The sequence below is a fragment of the Durio zibethinus genome, chromosome 11 (assembly GCF_047325235.1).
Source record: "Durio zibethinus cultivar Kanyao isolate XHJ-2024 chromosome 11, ASM4732523v1, whole genome shotgun sequence".
NCBI lineage: Eukaryota > Viridiplantae > Streptophyta > Magnoliopsida > Malvales > Malvaceae > Durio > Durio zibethinus.
In genome coordinates, this window is record NC_143172.1 from 2,478,844 (window position 1) to 2,499,428 (window position 20,585).

Sequence of the window (20,585 nt, forward strand, 5' to 3'; positions counted from 1 at the left end):
TAATTTATTATTAAAGACTCGCCGCATCACTGGAAGCTTTAAAACGATGGCGCTATCGTCGTTTCAAAGGGAAAATGTGAAATGCTTTTCTAAAGAAGGCCTGGGCTGCCTAATGCCAGGGTTGGGTAGTTTAATACATTGGGCTTTCGTGGTCCAACAAAAAATTGATAAGAAATAGGAAATCGTGTTTTATGGGGATGGATTATGCTTTGAATAAAAAAGATTATGTGTAGTTTTGTAGCCATGCTATCCTGAATTTAAAGGCAATGCCATTTCGAACAAACAATATTCTTCGATACCATAAATATTGGAAGTCTTTCATATTATAACAACTTTTTTTGTACAAAATAAATTGCTCCTCTCTGTAACAAAAGTCAATATCCCAAGGCAAATTTCATAGGAGGCCTTAGCAACAGTGAACTTGAAAAAGGCATCTATGTACCTTATATAAAGGATCCCTGAGGATCCTGGTAATGACATCTGCCTTTTTTTTCTTTTTCTTTTTGCTTAAGGTGTTTCTCTTGATGGGAGTGTTTATGTTTTTGGGCGTTGGACAAATGTATTCGATTGGCTCTGCTACACTTATTCTTTCTACAAGTGTTGGACAAGTGGATCTCTTTCTTTCTATTATTTCTTATCTATGTCTCTTCTTTCTCCCTTTTGTCTCTTTCTCTTTCTCCATATTTCCTTCTTTTGGCCTTTTGGGGTCTTCTCTTAATCTCATCCCTGTGATCTCAAAGATGAAGAAGATGAAAGGGGTTGTTGCTGCTATAGAGTATTCTCTATATTCTGAGAGAGAAAGCAAAGACATGGGAGAAATGTTTTAGCATTGGTAGAAAGTTAGAATTGTTTATTCACTGGTAATGCCTTTCCAATATGCAAGTTATTTTTTAGAGGGTTTAGATGCATAGTCGCTTTCCAATTGGTCTTTAACACGACATTCGTTTTACTTTTAGGAGTAGCGACTTCAAAGATTCACCACATTACAACTAAAACGAAAAGTGTTGACAAAGGCCAAATTTGTTAGTCTCTTCAGTCCTGGTAATGGCATCAGGCTTCCATTATAAATGCTACTATAGCAATCCTTTATAAAACTGATTAGATGCTTTTATGCTCGTGTGAGATTTGGGAACTAGCACATTTTTACAAATAAACCTGAACTTTTTTGTCAAGCAAATAAAACTTTGTTTTTTCTCCATGCAAGAATTCCTTCAATCAAATTCCATTTTAGGCATTTCATGCCTGCATTCATCCAGAACTTGATCATTCCGAGTGTTTCCTCTGTTTTTTGAGTTTGCTGCAAGTTGTTACTTCTATTCAAGTAAGAACTTTTGGCATATTGAATCTCGATTGCACAAAAATAATAGATTTTTATTTTTACATATTGCTTTTACTTTGGATATCAATGATGTTTTGCCTTTTCTTTTCATCATCTAATTTTTAATTTGTTAAGGCTATTGAAAGGTTAAAACAGAACAGAGAAAACCACAAATACTCATGTTCGAAAATTATAATGCGTTGCTAAATTGCAGTTGGTGGGGTTCTTCTGTACTGTGTAGACGTGTGCTCGATGTTTGATGATTAACTAAAAATTCTATTTACTTATCATATAGGTTGGGGGCCATTTCCACTGGCGCTAAGCATTCTGGGGAGAGGCATTGTTGATGTTTTCATTTGTTGCTTTTGGCTTTGTGGTGAAACCTCTGCAATTGAGACGTAACTATTTTTATGTGTCATTCGCACCCTAGAGTTTTTAATTTTATGATCCTACAACAATTTAATTATTGAATACTACTAAATTTTGAATTACAAGATTTTGTTTTTTAAATTAAAAAATTGACATCTATGGAAACAATTTCTGCTATAATTGATGATATCAATCATAAATACTAAAAATTATTATAATAAACCGAAAAAAGCCGGACTTCCACACTAGTGATTACTAATACCAAGGGAACAAAGATATCAAAGTACCCGCAAAGTATCTTTTGTATGTTGCTGTCACGTTTAAGAGCTCATTAGATTTCCCATCCAATCCAATAGACCAAACACTGACATTTACTATGGGGAGAACATTTGGATCTCATAAGAACCAAACATGAAGCTATTTGCTTTTAATACTATTTTAAAATTCACTTGGATAGATGATAAATTAAAAATTATTATTATAATCAAAAAATTTTATAAAAAATTTTAAATTAAATGAATTTTATTAAAATTAACATTTAAATTTAATTAATGATACAATAAATCCCATTCGATTAAATCCAAACCCCCCACTTAAAAAGTAAAGTCACTGAACTGAGCATGTTTCTCTCGCTGTGTATTTCTACTGATTATATATGCACGGTCTTCCACATCTGCATTTAAGCAGTTCATCCTATGCCTGCAGCTAGCAACGACATGCCGTAAAGTTGATTATAGAACAGGAGCAGCAAAGGATGTCAATGACGCTATAAGAAGACATACGAAGTGATCATTGCAGCAAATGGCATCCCAAATGATTGAAATTCTACCGAATGGTTTCAACAAAGGATCATCACAGTAACAAAACAGTAATGGTGGCTAAATCGGTTTATTACTTTATTTGTTTATTTAGAATTTTAGATTTTTTTAAAGAAGGGTTTGCCCCTGTACTATTTTTTTAATTACACTTAAAAAATAAAAAAAATCTTAATTTGATAACTACTTTTTAATCGTGTAAAGCCAGTTATCCCAATAATCATCATCCTTAAGAAAATGAGAAGTCAAATACATAGTGCCACATCAAATGAAAGATCCAAATATCACATAAGTAAAAGCAAAAATTTTGAAAAATAAAAGAACCCAAAAAAAGAAAAACAAATCCAAAAAATCAAAAGAAAAATTGGCAAAAAAGAAAATTTTAAATTAAAAAAAAAAGGAGTTGGGGAGAGAGAAAAGGAAGGAAGAAAGAATGGAAAGTGCAAGGTGAGAGGAAAGCCGATCGACACCCGATCTGGTTGATTCTAGATAGATCGATGACGAATCAGCCTTATGCCCACCAGATTGATAGCAGCTCTACCTTAGACCGGCCAACCTTTACTTCCCTTTCGCCCCATCTCATCTCGCTTTCTCTCCTAGTTCTATTTTTTTCTTTATTTTTTAGGCTAGTCATCGTTTTAGCCAATCTAAAAGCCAATCAGCTTCTCCTCCCCAACCCAGTTCTCTTCTTCTCTATTCTCTTTCTCCTTTCTTTTCTCTCTTTGATTTTTTTTTTTTTTTAACTTTTCTTTTTCGATATTCAGATTTCAGATTTTTTTTCAATAATAATAATATTTAATTTTATAATTTTTATTAACGTGGATCTCATATCATTTGATTGTTTTCATCGCCGGAGAAAGTCATGTCAACTTATTTGTAAAAGGTGTTAATGTTCAGGGTAACTTGCTATATAAATTAAAGTTTAGTTTAAAATTTTTATTCTTTAAATATTAAATTAAAAAAAATGATTTATTACATGAGCAAAAGTGTATTTACCCCCTCTTTCAAAAAAAAAAAGCGACATGTCATTTTTAATGTTAACAAGGTTTTAATAGTATACTACTCTTTTTTTTTTAAATAAGTTTTTACTTTTAAATTGTAATAATGATCTGACCATTAGTGAGTATTGGACAGTTTTAATTTATTTTGTAGATTAGATAAAACGCCATTGAGAACATCAGCCCCCACCTAATGAGCTGTCATAATTTGAGAACGTCAGCCATCAGCTAATGTGCTATCATTATTACATTTCACCAAAATAACATAAGTATTCTTATCAAGTAATTGTTGCTACCAAAGGTGTAGGTGGTCCAGTCCACAAAATTATACTTACTTACATGAAGATAAATACAAAATTCTTTTGATCAAATGTAAAATGGCTATTTCTAATAATAATGCAGCAACCACCTAATCTTATACCTACTCCATGGATTGGATTTGATCAATGGTTTTTTCTACTTGACAATGAGTTACGATGATGAAAGGGTCTTTCCCTTTCACCAAAAACTTGATAATGAAAGGCCCTTGCCCTGAAAACCAATTCTACCCTTAATGACCCTAAGCTAAAATGGATGAGATACATTCAATTCAATGTATTAAATAGTAATTAAAGTTGAATCACGGACAGCCATTCTTGACCATGGAACCTGAAACCTCCAACTCGGTTAATGATGCAAGAGCAGAAGGGTTGACCAAATATATCTATACTCAATAGAATTCCCATTCAGAAGAAATACAGAAAGTAGACAAGAAGATGGGACTTGGCTGCAACGTCGATGGGGTCCTGAATGAAGCCAAGTTCAGCGAACCACTGCCATGGATTGGCATCTACATCGCAGCAGCATCTCTTGCCTGTGCAATTGCTATGGCTGCAGATGCTATCCATGGATTCCGCCATTGGAAACTCTGGTTCCCTTGCAGATTCTTCACCATAAATGCCACATCCTTGACAATAGTAACCGTTGCTATCAAACTATCAGTTGATTTGAACACTCCTATGCCTAGTGGCCAAGATCAGCTTGCAAAACTCAGCAGCACCGCCTTGATCTGTACAGTAATGGGTAACTCTAAGCCTTCTCTAGGAACCATGGAAAATAATGAAATATTTACCAACATTATAGCTCTGGGAATACTTGTTATTACTGTTATTGTCAATATCTGCATCCAACTAGGTACTGGTGTAATCTATGTATTCTGGATGGAGCATGCTATCATCATGTTTCTCATGCTTGTTTTACTAGTTGTCTTAAGTTTTTCATCTTTGACTGTTCCAACTATTAAGCATTATTTAGAACTTAAATACAAGAAGAAATATGAAATGACTCAGAAAGAATGCTTAAAGTCAAATGAAACTGACAAGACAGTAGAAGAGAAACTGAAAGAAGCTCTAATGAAATATTGGATGATGGCCCATACATCCAGCCCCCAGTTTGTTATCGGCAGATCAGTCACATGCACTGCCTCAGGTGCTTTATGTCTGTTGAGTGCTGCAACTTTAGCAGAAGCTATGCTTCGATTTTATCTGATGCCTAGGTCATTTGAATTCTGCAAGGGGGAATCTGATTATAAGTGGTCAATCAAGTTAGTTCTTCTTACACAGACTGTAGCAGTTGGAGTGGGCACAATTGCCCCTGCAATGAGATGGTTTCTTGCTATTAATTTCAGGTGTCCAACAAGAGGTAGGGAAAAAGGCTGTCGCAGAGATTACAAACTAGAAAGATACTGGATTAAGAGATTAGTGGAGATGAAACAGTGCCCATTGAATATACCAATACAAAGTCGACGCTGCCGGAGAATTGCCCATGATGCAAAAATCAAATTTCTGAACTTGTGTATTGGAATCCAGGCTGGAATCGTATTCATGAGCAAAGTAATTCGTCTCATCTCCATTTACTTTATGAGCGTGATTTTGTTTTGCTATGACCACTGTAAAGACTATCTGATGAAATTCACACCCGAAAACAGCACTACAAATGACTCAGGTTCAGAGTCGCTCCATAGCTCAAAGCTGGATCTCGGCCGTTATGTTTTGCATCTTGAAGGTGAAGATTCATTGGTTGATGTAATGATGAAGGAGAACCGAGATGCTACTGATTACTGGACGCAGAAAGCCAAGAAGACGCAACCAAAACATCTCATAAAACTGTTGGAACTATCAAGGCCTTCCGAAGGATTCAAGGGGCTTACGGAGTTTGACAGTTTCAAAGTGCCTTCTCTAGATACTGAAGAAGCTCCAAATTGTTGGGCTCTTCCTGTGGTGACACTGACAAGCATTGCAATTGCACTTCCAAACATCAATAGTTGCTCAATCAAACATCTAATGGCTGGAGTAAATGAAGGTTTGATGTATGTCAGACACGTCGAGGATATGCAAGGGAATTTGATAAATGTTAGGAATGCTGCAGAAGTCGTATGGCTAGGAGTTGAGCTGTATCACAGGTGGCTAGATGTGGACCTTCGTAAACTGTCTCTCCAAGGAAAAAGTCCAAAGGAAATACTCGAAGTACTTTCTGATTCAGCAAAGAACATATTCATGGAATTTAAGAAGAGTAACGTGAATCTGTGTCTGATAGATAGCCCATTAAAGTGGCCGATGAAGGTTTTGGCAGCTAATTCCATGTACAGAATAAGCCAATCCATTTTGCTAGACTATGAAAGCAGAAAATATGAGATGAACGAAAGATTATTTGAAGCCATTACTGTCATGATTTCTGATATTTTGGCTGCTTGCCTCACTAATCTACAAAGGTTCATTTCAGTCAAGTGCTCGACCAGCTCCATTGAAGAGAGGGAAGAAAGTGTGCGATTCGCAGCTTATGTTCTGGGGAAAACTGAAAAGATTCTGAAACTCCTTCATAAAAAATCACTTCCCGGCTTGAATCCGGATCAAATGGCACTCATGGACGAGTGGCGGTCATTGCACAGGTTGAACAGCTCAGAGGGTGACACTCCATCTTCACCAGAAAGTGAGTCAGCTTCTCGCAATCCTAGTGAGGTATACCTAACCATTGACTAAGTTTCGGCAAACATGAATGTTGACAAACCAGACGCAGCATTTACATCTTGTTTAATGTCAGTATGATGTAGAATAGTCTCTATATTTGTCTATGGCTTGTCTCATTGTACAATACAATTTTGTAACCAATAAGAGGAAACCTTTTTCCTTAAAAGGGAACTCAAGTTCTCTTCTATATGTTGCATGAAAACTCGGTTGCGGGTCAGAGCAGAGAATATGTTAGTATTATTTTTTTTTAAATGGAACCAGGGTTTATACGGCAATGTAATTTGAAACTTATCAAATGGGCAACAACTAATTGTCTAATTCCCCAATTGTCCATTAACCAAAGACCATTCAACAACGTAGAATGCAGAACGCATCACCGCAAATCGGCTCAATCAGACAATTCTATAAAGAAAAGGGGAAAAACAATTAGGGTTGGAAGCTGGAACCTAATATTTGAGACCTAGAAACAGAGAAAAAAATGGCGATGTAGATCAATCATCATCGTCTCTCTTATTGGGCTTTCGATACGTTTCTTCAAAGCGCTTGGCTATCAGGATTCCAGTTCAAGGTAGAGTTTTGATGGTTGGGACATCGTAGTTTTGATCCAAGTAAACCCAACGAGAAACTTTTCTTGATCAAACCCATCGTTTCCATTTTTTAAAGACAAAAAAAAAAAAAAAGGGAGCATTGGTCTTATGATAATGCGATCCATTGGCCCTTACTTGTGACTGACGCCCAGTACAACAGCTCTTGGGCCATTTACCTAAAACAGGTCGAAAATGGGCCCCTTCGGATTTCTCTGGAGAGAGTCACATTGGATCAAATTACCAACGTACCCGTAACCGCTGCTTGGACTAGAAACTATATAATGTTTTTTGCAACACAAACAATCGAACTGGGCTTCGCTGCAGTCTACCTTTCTGGTTAGAGGAATGGTCAGTGCTTGCACTTTGCGGTGTTGGAGTGATGGATATATGCATCCCACTGTCATTAAGGCAATTTGAGAACAATTCATGTGATTGGGTTCTAGTTATTTAACAAGTTGAATTTTTGATGATATGATCACTTTTAAATAAGTTGGATTCTGGAAGTCGTTTAAAATTTATACAAGTATATCAAACAAGGCCAAAGGATAACATCATGATTCATGGGGAATGAGATAAGTTGCTGCCATTTGATCAAACTCACTTTAGATGATAGAATTTTACATGCCTTCAAATCAAATGAAAACATTTTTCCGAGGTTGTTGAACTGTTCCCATGGGATGGGGCTGCTCTGTTCCTGCTTTGGAAGGATGCAAGTTCTAAACTGCAATTGCAGTTTCTGCTTCAAGCTTTATAAGACAGCACTACTGATATCACTATATCATACGAGTACAGTGTACTTCATGTTTTTCAGATTAGCCGTGTGTAAGTGCTGAATCTGGCTACCAGTTGCGGTTGTGGGCAGAAGAGAACAAAGCCTCTTCTTATCCCAAAACCGAAAGAAAACTGATATAAAGAGGTCTCTTCACTTTTTTTTCCTGGTACAAGCGCAGAAGATATATCTCTCTGTCAAGGGATGTGAACTTTTAGTGAATTTCTCTTGGTGACTTCTCTCCCTTTTAATTTACTCATATGGAGTAATCAGTTTATTCATGCATGTTTCCATAAATAGTCGCTTGTTTTTAATTGTTTAATGTGATCTATGCACTAAAATTTAAGTTCACTATTAATTAGACCTGTCTACAATAGGTGATATTACCATACTTTTTTTTTTGTCAAAGTTGTGATTGATTGCAATAACCTCTCCTGTCCACTTACTATTGAGAGCTTGAGATAACAGGATGGAATTTCTTTTCCTGCTCTCAACTTTCTAGCACTTGGTAGCAATTTGTACAAAGAGACGATGGTTTTTGAGGGTCACTCTCAAACTTTTGTCATGATGTGTTAGTGGACACTTGAAAGCAGTGTAGGGTAAGGAAAGCAAACGACTGAAATTTTGGAATGATAAGAGGATCGACCACGGAGAAAATAATGGCTAGTAGTAAATGGAACAAAACTGTCCCTAACTATAATATCTTTTCAGTAACAAAACGTTAGACATCCATGAAAAAGACTCAAAGCAATAAAATGCATGGTTGACCTTAATGAGATCACAGCAAATTGTGAAAGACAGGATAAGGGGAAGTATAGGAAAAAGGAAAAGGAGATATAAAAGAGATTAGAAGAAAAACACCCTGATTTGAAAACCACCCAAGTTGTCCATGTAAGAGTTTTTTTGTGGAACCAAAGCTCCACTGAGCTGTATGGTTCAAAGAAAAAGAAAATCGGTCCAGCATGGGACACATTATGAGACTGCAGAGACGGACAAAGAAAGAGATAGGGAGTGTTTGGGTCCTACCCTTTTAATGACTTTTTGAAATGAATGCTTACTTTTGTTTTTCTTTTTTGGCATAAAATATATCAAAGTAATGCGTTTTTTTCACGCTCACTAAAATACAGAGACATAAAAACAATGAAAGAAACTTGAAAAGATCGGATTGGAGGAGATATAGTGGTAAAGCATCCATAAAAGACATAAGTGAAAGGTTTTTGTGACGACAACCTCAACTTTCCTTGCACATGCACACCAATCAAGCCATATTTTATTACTCTTTTAACATTAGCCATCTGCCAAATTATGGACCTATTATCGGTCTTACCATTAATCTTTGCTGTAATATTGTTTTTTTTTTTTCTTTGTGATCATCTTTATCTGTTAAATTTGACTGCACCCCCCGAGTCTTATTGTTTTTTCCGCCTAGATATCACATCTCTAATGGTCAGGGAAAGAAAAGGCTTTATGTTCCTTTCAGTCTGATAAGAATTAGCCGAAAAGACTACTAGTATTAAATATTAATCAGTATGGCATGCCTTTAGAAAATTAAAAATAAAAACGAAAGGTGAAAGGTGGAAGGATAATTAGCAAGTAGGGTTGGATGAGTGGCGACCCACCCAACAATGCTTTGGCCAACATGATTGAAGAAGAGCCAAAGCTGGTTCATGTCTCATGAGAGCATCTATGTTTTGTCCAACGAAAATCCCTCACTCCTAGGAGGCTTGTTGATGACAAAAGCACTTCCCCACTTAAAAATAAAAACTACCCAAAGTACTCTTCTCATTATACTTTCCATATGGAGAAGGTTTCCAGAAAAAAAAAAAAGAAGCTTGTAGCTTTGAGGTGCTTTGTCGTCCAGAATTCTTGATCTATCCCTATCTACGACACGTTCTACCATAAATAAAATGACTTTGAGTTCGACTAGTGCCTCGCAAGTGGATTATGAAGAATCCTTGAACGTCCGCTGTAGATAATGACGATCGAATAATGTCTTTGGAAATGATTTTTTTTCTCTCTAATTTCATGCTCAAAATTCAAATCAGTTGAAATTATAACCCTATTCCAATGTGATGTGAAATTTATATACCCAATCACGGAAATGGAATCAAGTACAACATACATATTCAACTTATCCAAAATGTCGACATGTTTTGAAATAAAGTTATATACTTTCAATGTCTTGAAATCAGTTTGAATATATTCTGTGTTTGCTTGATGTAAGAGTACTGAAATTCACAGAACACAGAGCAAAGAGCTGGCGTGAGACCTCAAGCATATGTGACACGATCGATATCTCCAAGTTTTCGTGTCGATTTTGGAGGAGAAATGTTGGATATGATTCCTATAGCTTCAGCACTCGGAATAATTCCTTTGTTTTCATCTAACACTTTCTTCATATTCGGTTGATTAAAATAATTGTTTGGATAATTAATTTTGTTGAACACGTTCTTCAATCAAGCTTCATGCCCTGACTGTATTATCATCCGTCCCACCACTACCTTGTTCAATGTACTTTGGCAGTCGAAAAATCCGTTTTCTACTGGTTTTTTTATGCAAATTTGAATTACAAAAACAGGGTAACCATGTTATAGAATTACAAAAAATGTCGAAAAATTGTAAGCTAAAAGTCAATATATGAGCAACTAAGAATAATATTGTCTAGAAATTGAACAGCTCCAACAAATTAACTGCTAAAATATGCGCGATTATTTGACTTTAGATTGTATTAAAATGATTTTGGCAAGCACATCCTCATCAAGTCATCATTATTAGGTGGAAAGAGTGAGGAAATGGTTTTCTTGAGTCAACTTGTTTTGTTTGATGCATGGAGGTTGGAAATGTTTTTGGAGTCAACCCTTATTGGCCAATAATATAAATATAAAATAAATTAAGAAAGAGGGTATGGGCAGAAACATGCAATAAGCCAATCTGTTTCAATGGTGTGTGGCCGATTATAGAACTCGATCAAAAAGTCAATGGCAACCTAAATATTCTGGCTCCGTTTCTTTAAACAAACCCGTTTGTATAATTACAAGGGGATTTGGCATGAACCTCAGAACCAAACCTTGCTTTCCCATGCAATCCCCTGTACTTCATGTTTGAAAAACCGGAGAAATGGCTCTTTATGATCAGCCTTGTTGGGTTCTTCAAATCTAAATTAAATGTTTCTTCTTCTGTCGGGTAATCTTGACAACATTGCTTCCTTCGAAACGAAGTATGATAGAGCCGATCGACATGTGAATTTAGAATTTGCCTAATTAATTAAGCGCCCTCTTAGAACATCAACTTAAGCAATACTCCATGCAAATAATATTATGATCACCTTTTCTTATCTTTTTTTTTTCTTTGTTTTTTTCCCATGTTGTACAACCTTTTATCATCCGTACACGTGGCATGTTTTGATTGGAATCTCTCAGGAGTTGGACCCCACGGGTAAAGGGACCAAAGAAATCTGAAGTCATTTTCATCTTACCCTGCACCATATTGAACGCAGCAGTCGCCATCACTACATCACTCAGTTTATACTCGTACTAATATTTTTCTTTTTTTTTTTCAATTTCATTAAACTAATATTGTTCAAGATTTATATTTTTTTTCCTTCGAGTTGGGTTCCTAGATGCTGCCATTAAATTGTGATTAAAAACCTAAGATCATGGAATCATAATTAAAATTACTCATTATGGCCCACTCAACCGAATTTACCGAATTTACTTCTATAAATAGCCGAAATTTAATTCCATAAATAAAACTAAATACATTGTTTATTTTTTTACTGAAAATCTTTTTTTACTTTCAAAATTGATGACGGTGTATGACATATATAAACACATTGTTTTTTTTTTTTATTTATTTTATTGAGAATATAAATGGAATAAAGAAAATTGGTCACTTTCTTTTCTGTCACATAGATCAATCATAATGGTAAAAAAGCCTAATGAAGCCAGAGTAAGAATAGTGCCTTCACGCAGCTGGGCTGGACCACTTCCGCACCCAAACAGCTGGTCTGGCCTCACAATTAAAATAAAACTAATCATGTTTAATACTACAATTGGCAATTTGCTTTCTTTATTTATTGTTTTCATTTAAATAAAAATTCAGGTGAGCCCAATGGATTCTATTGGTAAAAGCAGCCAAAGTTTGGGATATAAATAACCCATTTAGAGATGAATAAATTTTGATTTACCCTGCATCAAATCCAACCACATCTCTCTTACATTTATATATTAATATAATAATCATAATAAATAATAGATTGGACCTGCTAGAAAACTTAGTATAATTACAAAATCCATGGGTCCTTAGTTCAGGAAATAAAATAAAAGAAGTTTCTGTTTAATCTAATACTGACTTCCTCAGTTGTTACTAGGAGTTTTAATTTTAAATCTATGTCGATTATCGAGGTTGTTTGCAAGGATTTTTATAGGAGTTCGTTTTCAATGAAACCGACGTTTACCTTGTTTATTTTTACTTCTTTATTTTAAATCTTTAGGGACAAAAAATTATTAAAGCATATAAGCTGTTTGATTAATCTTTGTCGCGGTCCATACTTAGCATGTTCTCATGAATTTAATATTTATGACATCCTTTTTTTTTTGGATAATTGATATTTATAATATCATAGACCATATATACTCCATCAAATTCATTTTCAAAAATTATCTTCTCTTTCAAATAAATTTGAATTGCATTCATATTTGATAATAAATATTAAATTTTTAATTTTAATGATCAAAATTTTGATCCTAATAATTTCAAAAGAAAAAAAAAATGTTCAATCAAACACGACCCATGTTACTTGATTAAAGGTCACATAAGTAGACCAAAAAAAAAAATGAAATGGCAAATTCAATGTACTGAAAGACAATTTATTGTATACTAATAATAATCTAAAATAATTATCACCAAAACAAAAACTAATATAAAACATAGAGTGCTAATTTAAGAAAATTAAAAAATTGGAGAATGACGCGTTACGTGTTTGGTGTAATACATGCAGGGGAAAAACATATTTTTCCGACACAGGGCGACAAAATTGAAGTATTCAGCACAACCATGTTATTTTCTAATGCAGCATGATTGTTTAAGAGAGTATGAGCAACTATTGTTAATCTTAGGTGTCTTTGTGTTCGTTGTCTTCCAAGGTTGCAGCATATGGTGTCTTTACCCCTTGTCTAGAACAGGTCAGCTAATCAAACGTTGTTTCTTGTTTGGCTGTCTTTCTTGGCAGGCTCCGCCCGGGAAAGCTAGGGGAAGGAACCAAGGAGCTTTCATGGCGATGCTTGGAAAGCACTGACTTGATACGGGTAAATGTACGAAGGCTCGAGCTAAAGGGCTTCTACCTGTATTTCTTAATGCCTCTGTATTAAACAGGCTATAAGGTAAGAGGTGATATCTTAACCGATAAAAGGATTCGACTTTCATTGTTGGAGGTCTAAAACTACCGGAAAGCCGGAATGTTCACAAACTTCTCTGTATTATTTTTTGATAAAAAAAAAACCGTAATCTGAAAGTAAAAAAAAAAATTACAAGTGCTAGAAATCGAACCACGAACCACAAATCTACTAGATGCCACTTGGCTTCGTATGGCTTCGTAAACCGAGTTAAATTCAGATTCAACTTAAACTAAACCTTTAATCAAACAAAGAATATAACACAGCAAATACTTTTAAGAATTGGAGAGACCACTTTTCTACCAACTGAAGATCCTAAGCAAAGGGGTAGAGTTCTAATAATATTTGATTCTGCAAATATTATTCAAAGCATAGAATCTAGGGATGCCATTGTCTGATATTCCAAAGAAAGACCAATTCCCCAATCTGAAGCAGATTATAACTACCCATTTATCAAGCTAATCATGGTTGACTTGAATTAACTAATTGAAAAGGGATCTAAAACAAAATATAGGAACCGTATTTGGCAGTTCTAAGCATAAGAAAGTGCACGGATAGAAAACTGACAACAAACTCATTTAAGATCAAATCAGCTTAATTTATACCACTTATGGTAGGAAGTAGGAACTACTAGAACTACTCCATTAGTAAGTGACAAAGCATGATAATGGAAATTAAATGCAGCACCGACTCTTTAAAATCATTACCGTAGATAAATAACATTTCACTATTATTTGTTCTTGATTGGGGTGGAAATTTACAGGATGCCAAAGTGAAACTTAAGCAGATATGTACCTGTTTCTGGCACTGATCTAATTATGAACTTGTAAGCACCTAAAAATTTCAAAGAAGCGGCCTGTTGATGGTCAAGCACGGGAGAGCCTTTCACATGGTTATTGCTTAATCAAGGAATCCTTATGTCTCCACAATAAATCATTCTATTTATAAAAATTTAGACACTAAGATGATATGGTATATTCTCGGAGCAGCTAAAGGCCAAGGGAACCCCGCCTTGGACTTGTGTTCCTGATTCCTTGCTTGCTTTAGCAATTCTTCCATCTTATCACCTTTTCAACTAAATCTCAAAATCATCAAGAAAATTCACTACTCTAGTCATGCACAAGAAACATAATTTTTAATCATTCGCTATTAGATGAACCAGTTCTAAACTAGGCAATAGCTCCAACCACACAAAAAAAAAAAAAAAGAAGGCATACAAGTTTCATTCTCATGATAAAACATGCATTATGTGAAATGTAGTAGTAAAGTAGGAGTTAGGATTCAAATATCAAACTAACATACAATTTGAGAACTTATCAACAGCACCCCAGAAACATAAAACTAGATTCTGGTACGTTATATTTGCAATTTTAGCTCTCATTTGTTGTCAAATATACAACAAGTAATCACCACCTTACCCAGAAGAAAATACAGCTTCTCAGCAAAAAAACAAAAGACAGCAGAATATCATAGCAGCAAATATCAATGTGTTCAAAACAAAAAACCCTACTAGACTTTTCCCGTCAGATTTTTTCTCTACTGGGAATAGTGTCTATACTAGATAAACATGCAGAGAAGACCCATAAGCAAGACAATTCACAAGTATTAAGTCATAAAAGCAGCAGAGTTTAGTAATTATTGACATAATTTGTACTTCAGGATAGAGTCGATCGATTCTGAATTGCTATAAAAACCAACCTCCCCTGCCTGTCCAATGCTGCTCCTCAGCACCTCCAAGCTGAAGCTGAGATAAGATCCCTTTGCTGCCAGCAAAGCACAAGTGAAGTCTGGCGCTTCTCAACATGAAACCCCCTCACTTGAGCCCTCTTCACCAAACATTCTGCCTGAGTTTCGGTGAAGTTACTGAATGTTATAGGGGCGAAACCAGCTAAGGAAAAAAGTGTCTTCCAAAGAGGCATCCTCTCAGGTGCATGCAGACGCCCCAACACAGCGCTTTCAATTCTTGGCACAAGAAGGAACCTCTCAATCTTGTTAACAGCGTCAGAAGTCACATTAATGGCATCAAGTGATTCTAATAGGTTTATATATGACTGAAAGGCATGGATTATATGTTGTGCGAATGGCAGATCATTTCTATCGCACCCTCGGTCTAAAGACACCACAATTTTGGGCGAAAGCTGCTTCACAAAGTGCAGAAGATTGGGCAAAGCAGAGGGCTGATTTGATGAAGACCAGACAGGGAAATTCACCGCAACTGCCTCATTTTCATTTGACCGAAACATAGGCAAAGAATAAGGGGTTTGATCTAAAGAATCAAAATTAAGCACCTCAAGCTCAAAACTTACACCAATTTCATTAGCAAACTGCATAAGATTTTCACGCATAAGACCAAGCTCAATAGGGTGCTGCGCTGAAGGTGAGGCAAAGGCAGTAATTCTTAATGAGGGAGCTCCTCTACTCCTCATGGGAAGCTCCTGCATAAAGGAAGCCCATTGAGCACCAAATCCAATATCAAAGTCCACAATGTGAATCCGATCAGCACCATCAAGTGCTTCAAGAAGGGCCTGGTTGCAGGTAAAATTTACGAATTGGATAAGCGGAGATACTTCAGCGAAGACCTTGTAAGCCCCCATTTTGAAGAAAACATCGAAAAGGGAGGGGCTCCTTGGAGGCGGGGGAGAGACTGGGTTATTCATGAGGAGAAGTAATTGCAAAGCCTCCTTGAAGTAGAAAGCAGCCCTTTGAAGGGGCTTTCCTACTGGAGACAGTTGGTGATTGAGCCGCGCCAATATCCCTTGCGCGTGTGAAAAATTCCCAGTCCCTACCAACTCTGCAGCCTTGTAAAGCAATTCGAACAATGTGGCTTGTTGTTGCTGGTGTAACTGGTACTGATGTTGTTGCTGTTGTTGAGCCATCTCCTCTTCTGGACTCGACACTTTCTGTTTTGCCACCATCAGGGGCTTCTGCTGAGGAACAAACGGGACACCATGAGGAAACCCCATAAGCTGTTGCTGCTGCTTTCTCATAAACAAGTCATGGCCGGCATCAGAAAATGGCAGTTTTGGGATCGGAGAAGAAAGTTCTAAGTTACCAGGATTGAGGCGCTTTGGTAAAGGCTGAAGGAACTGTTGTTCTTGAGGTAATGGCAAGAAAAAGTTTGGATTTTGCGGATGATGTAGCTGACCCATCAAAATTTGAGGGTTCAAAATCTGAGGTTTCTCTTCTTGGCTTTCAAGATATTGACCTTGTTGCTGCTGTTGATAAAGCAGAGGCAAAGAAACAGGATGTCCAATATTTTCGGCTGGAGAAGTAAACATTGGATTTTGAATATTCGTATTGAACCCAACAGTAGGACCAAGAACCTTGTGATTGTTAACCACCGCAACTGAAGAACAACTTGGCATGACTGAACCAATCTTTCCATTCCCATTATTGTTGGCATTTGGCATAAACCCAGAACCAGGAAAACCACCCAAATTATGAGCAGCACTTGAAATCACATTAACAGGACCAGAACTAACAAGGCTACCGATTGGGTCAAACCCTGGACCTTGATCAATAACTCCCAACCCTGCATTGCCTTCAAACTCAAGACCCTGACTAGGACCACTACTCCCAGTCTGATGCAGCTGTTTGAGACCAAAAGAATGGTCATCCACGTCACCAGCGATCCAACGCAGAAGCGAGTGGTCTTGACTTGGTGACACGGCTGATTCAGACAGCATAGTCTCCCAATCTTCCAATCCGAGGTTGCATCTTTGAACAGCTCCCGGCCCTGGAACAAGGTCTAGTTCACTCGGGATCAGTTGGAGCTCCGAGGCCCATTCTTCTTTGTTGTTGTTTGGAAGTGGAGTCTCAGGTGGTGCTATGGTGGCCGCTGTGGTGGTGGTGTTGTCGGTGGAATTTCCCCTGCCAGCGGCACCGGTGGCTCCGCCGTTGAAAGAAGAAGAAAGAGTGGATGCTGATGTGGGTGGGCTTTGGCTTCTTCTCATATGAAGAACAGAAGTTGGTTCTTGTTCGTTGTTGTAGTGGAAGCTGTTTGCAAAGCTAAAGCTGTTAGCTTCTTGCTGCTTTATCCACTTGTCTTGTTGACAAATCGAACCAAAACCCACGATTTCTACCGCCCCTTTAGCCTGTAACTGAAAGTGCATTTGTATTGTATGCAAGCGAAAAGACAAAGAAGCTGTTTTTTTTTTTCAAGGATCAGAGATAACAGAAAGACAAGATTTTTTCCTAGAAAAATAAAATTATATATACGGTTTCTTTCAAGATTTATCAAACCCACCCCATCTTGCTTTGCATGCCATGAAACCCATCTCCTAACTTCAATAAAAGAAGATCCATTTCACCAAAATAGCTCCTTTTGTTATCCTTCACCCGGTTCTTTCTCTTTCTCTTAAGCTCCATTTTTCCCTCTATCTCCCCTACTCAATCATGCAACAACTCCATTTTTTTAGTTCCATCTCTCTACTCCCCCTTCTAAAAGACCAGTTCTCTTTTTTTTTTTTTTACAACTTTCCTTCTTTTATCCCTCTCTCTGGGTGGAGTTTATGGCCTTACTGCTGAATTGCTGTAATTTATTGTTTTTGTTTGCGGGTAACCATGTAGTTTCACTTCTTTTTCCCCCTTTTCTTTTTCTTTTTGTTGTTGTTGTTCTTCTTCTTCTATGTCGTAGCTGTACTCTGTACCCTTCTCTGTTCTGCCCTGGATGCGTGCATCATAAAAAAGGTAAATATAGTGCTCTCCGTCTTCTCCATTTCTCTCTCTCTCGTCCCTATCTCTCTCTCTCTCTCTCTCAATATATTTTCCCATTTTCTTTTTTTTTTTTTGGCCTTTTTTTTATGCACCCATCTTTCCCTCTCTCCTCTCTCTACAATGCTGGGGTTACTGTCACCCCTTCAGTTTTATTGTATTGTCTTTCCCCTATTTAAAAAGGTACACAATACTTACCACTACCATACTAAAAAACAAGGTAACTGGTAACAGGCAAAACTCCATCTGGGTGCTCCATTTTCTTGACCTTTTGGGCACTTGCCATTGTAATTACACTACAGCCCCTCCTTTTATGCTAACATGCTGAATTGAAAATATACGTAGCTTTTTGCTCTTTGGCAGATATACATTTGAGGTAACTATTCACTTTTCTTCAGTTCATAGATCTTGTGACAAAGTTGTTTCTTTTTTAAGGAAATGGATCAAGAACATTTGATTTGATTAATGACTAATGTAGAGCGTGGACAAACTTTGTTTACTAGTACTTTTTTTTTTTTGGCCAGGGTTTACTAGTAATAGGTATTGTACTAAAAATAATAATGAAATGTAAAAACATGAAATCTTCTGGCAGTGCCTGTCATAACTCTATAATGGACTTTTTTCAGGTTGCAATGTTCAGGTAAAGGCAGGGCACCCAGACCAATGAAAAGATTGACACTTAATTTTTCACATAGAAAGACACCCACCCCCCCGGCCCGGGGCTGTAATCAAAGCCAAAAAAATTGGCCAAAAGCTAATGATCTTACTGTCCCTGAATTGCCCACAAAGTTTCTCTTTATTACTTATCAATGGGTCGTTTATATTTTTGCCCTATTGTTTTTTTTTTTCTTATTTATTTAAATTTGATCCGAAAATCATAATCGTAAATTTTGTCAAAAATATTAAGTGGTACAATTCAATCTCACTCATAATTTTTTAAAAAAGAATAAAAATATTTTTTATTAACATTTAAAATATTAATACTTAAAATAATATTTAATATTTATATTATAATATTATATATATTTAAAAAATAATATATAATTCGAGTCAAATACGAAACTTATACGTCGAAGTAAAAGCGTGGCTTGTTTTAAAAAAAATTCATATATTAGCTAGTTTTAAAAAAAACGAAGTACCTCTTTTTTAAAATTTTTATTATTTTCTTATAAAGAAATTGATAGAAAAAATTTTTTAAAAAATATAAAAAAAGTAAAGAAAGTTTTAATTTTATACATCATACCGTGAAGATTGTATTTATGAAATTATGAATATAAATAGTATGTTAATACTCAAAAATTAATTAAATTTAGTTAAAATAAATTTTAAATTTAATTTTATTATTATTGAATTGAATTTAAATAATTTAATTTATCAAATGAATCAAATTCAAATATTTTAATATTTTATTTGAATAATTTTAATTTAATTAATTTTTTATATTTTAATATATATTTTATTATTTTAATTAAAAATTATTTAAATAAATTTTAAATAGAACTTTAACTTTTTCCCGGCTTCTGCTGTTTGAAACCTTTGTTTGAAAAAAAAAAAAAAAAAGGAAAGCGAGAGTAGAAAATAGTAATCCCCCAAAAAGAGACTTAGAAAAATTATTAGTTACAAACAAGGTGATAACTATCAGTCGTTGGGATCAAAAGTTAACTCCGAAAAGAAAGCTTACGGCCCACGTCCAACGAGAATTCACGACACGGTCCAATCATATTCATCTTTCTGGATTACGGCCCCACTTTGGACGGAGTGTTTCCACACGACGATAACAGAGCGTAAGTTAAGCATGCCATTGCTTTCGAGTCTTATTCGTATGAATGGCGGCAAAGTCACAGACAGACACAGAGAGAGAGAGAGAGAGAGAGAGAGACATTGTGATTACCGTTGTTTGATGGATTTACGGTTAGCATTGTTTTCCACTCCCTCTTGGCATGCGTATTGAAGTACCTTATCATAACTCACACGTCACGTCTACAATTTTACTAGAAGTTTACCAAATATGACGAAAAGACCCTTATGATCCAGAGATAATATCAGAGGTTGCCATGCAAGCCTTAAATCTGCAGCTGTTGGCAGTAAGTACAGTAAGCTTTTTCACTGCGACAGAGTTCGCTGTTAAAGGTTAAAAGATTATCACTTTGTCTGAACATTGTTCCCCAATTTATCACGATATTTTGTTCCATTCCGAGCTTTGGTTCTCGATATGAAAATCAATATTATATTATGCTAATAATGTCACGTCAAAAGTTAATTATTACGAGTGATTGATTAGTGTTCATTGGTTGATTTTCAAACGTTTCTAAAAGTTTTTTTTTATTACATAATAAGAATAAAATTTTAGTATAAATAAAAAAAAATTTTAACTCCAAACTAAATTTTTTATTTTTTTTAAACGTTTTTAATCATTAAATCAAAGAGTTAAAATTTTTAAAAATTAATTCTTCAATAATAAATTTTATATCCCGTTAAAATCATAACTCCATCATTGTTAATTTTAAATATAAAACAATTTAATTAGGTTAAGATGAGCTTTCAACGAAGCTTATCTAATCAAATTATCAAATTGGAAGCAACATTTTTTTGTATAGGGGATTTTCTGGGATAGGGTA

At 35.7% G+C, this 20,585-nt stretch overlaps 2 protein-coding genes across 2 annotated transcripts; one reads left to right on the forward strand and one right to left on the reverse strand.

Annotated features, from left to right (window-relative positions):
• Positions 1–4,099: 4,099 nt before the first annotated feature.
• LOC111291400 (uncharacterized) lies at positions 4,100–6,694 on the forward strand. Its single transcript, XM_022883104.2, has one exon. It carries the CDS (start codon positions 4,256–4,258, stop codon positions 6,515–6,517), a length of 2,262 nt encoding a protein of 753 aa, XP_022738839.2. The 5' UTR covers positions 4,100–4,255; the 3' UTR covers positions 6,518–6,694.
• Positions 6,695–14,586: 7,892 nt separating this feature from the next.
• Positions 14,587–18,109, reverse strand: LOC111289906 (DELLA protein 1-like). Its single transcript, XM_022881266.2, has one exon. It carries the CDS (start codon positions 17,364–17,366, stop codon positions 14,979–14,981), a length of 2,388 nt encoding a protein of 795 aa, XP_022737001.2. The 5' UTR covers positions 17,367–18,109; the 3' UTR covers positions 14,587–14,978.
• Between the last annotated feature and the right edge of the window lie 2,476 nt (positions 18,110–20,585).

Coding starts and splice junctions, on each gene's coding strand:
- LOC111291400 (XM_022883104.2), top strand. CDS start 4,256: ATGGGACTTGGCTGCAACGTCGATGGGGTCCTGAATGAAGCCAAGTTC.
- LOC111289906 (XM_022881266.2), bottom strand. CDS start 17,366: ATGCACTTTCAGTTACAGGCTAAAGGGGCGGTAGAAATCGTGGGTTTT.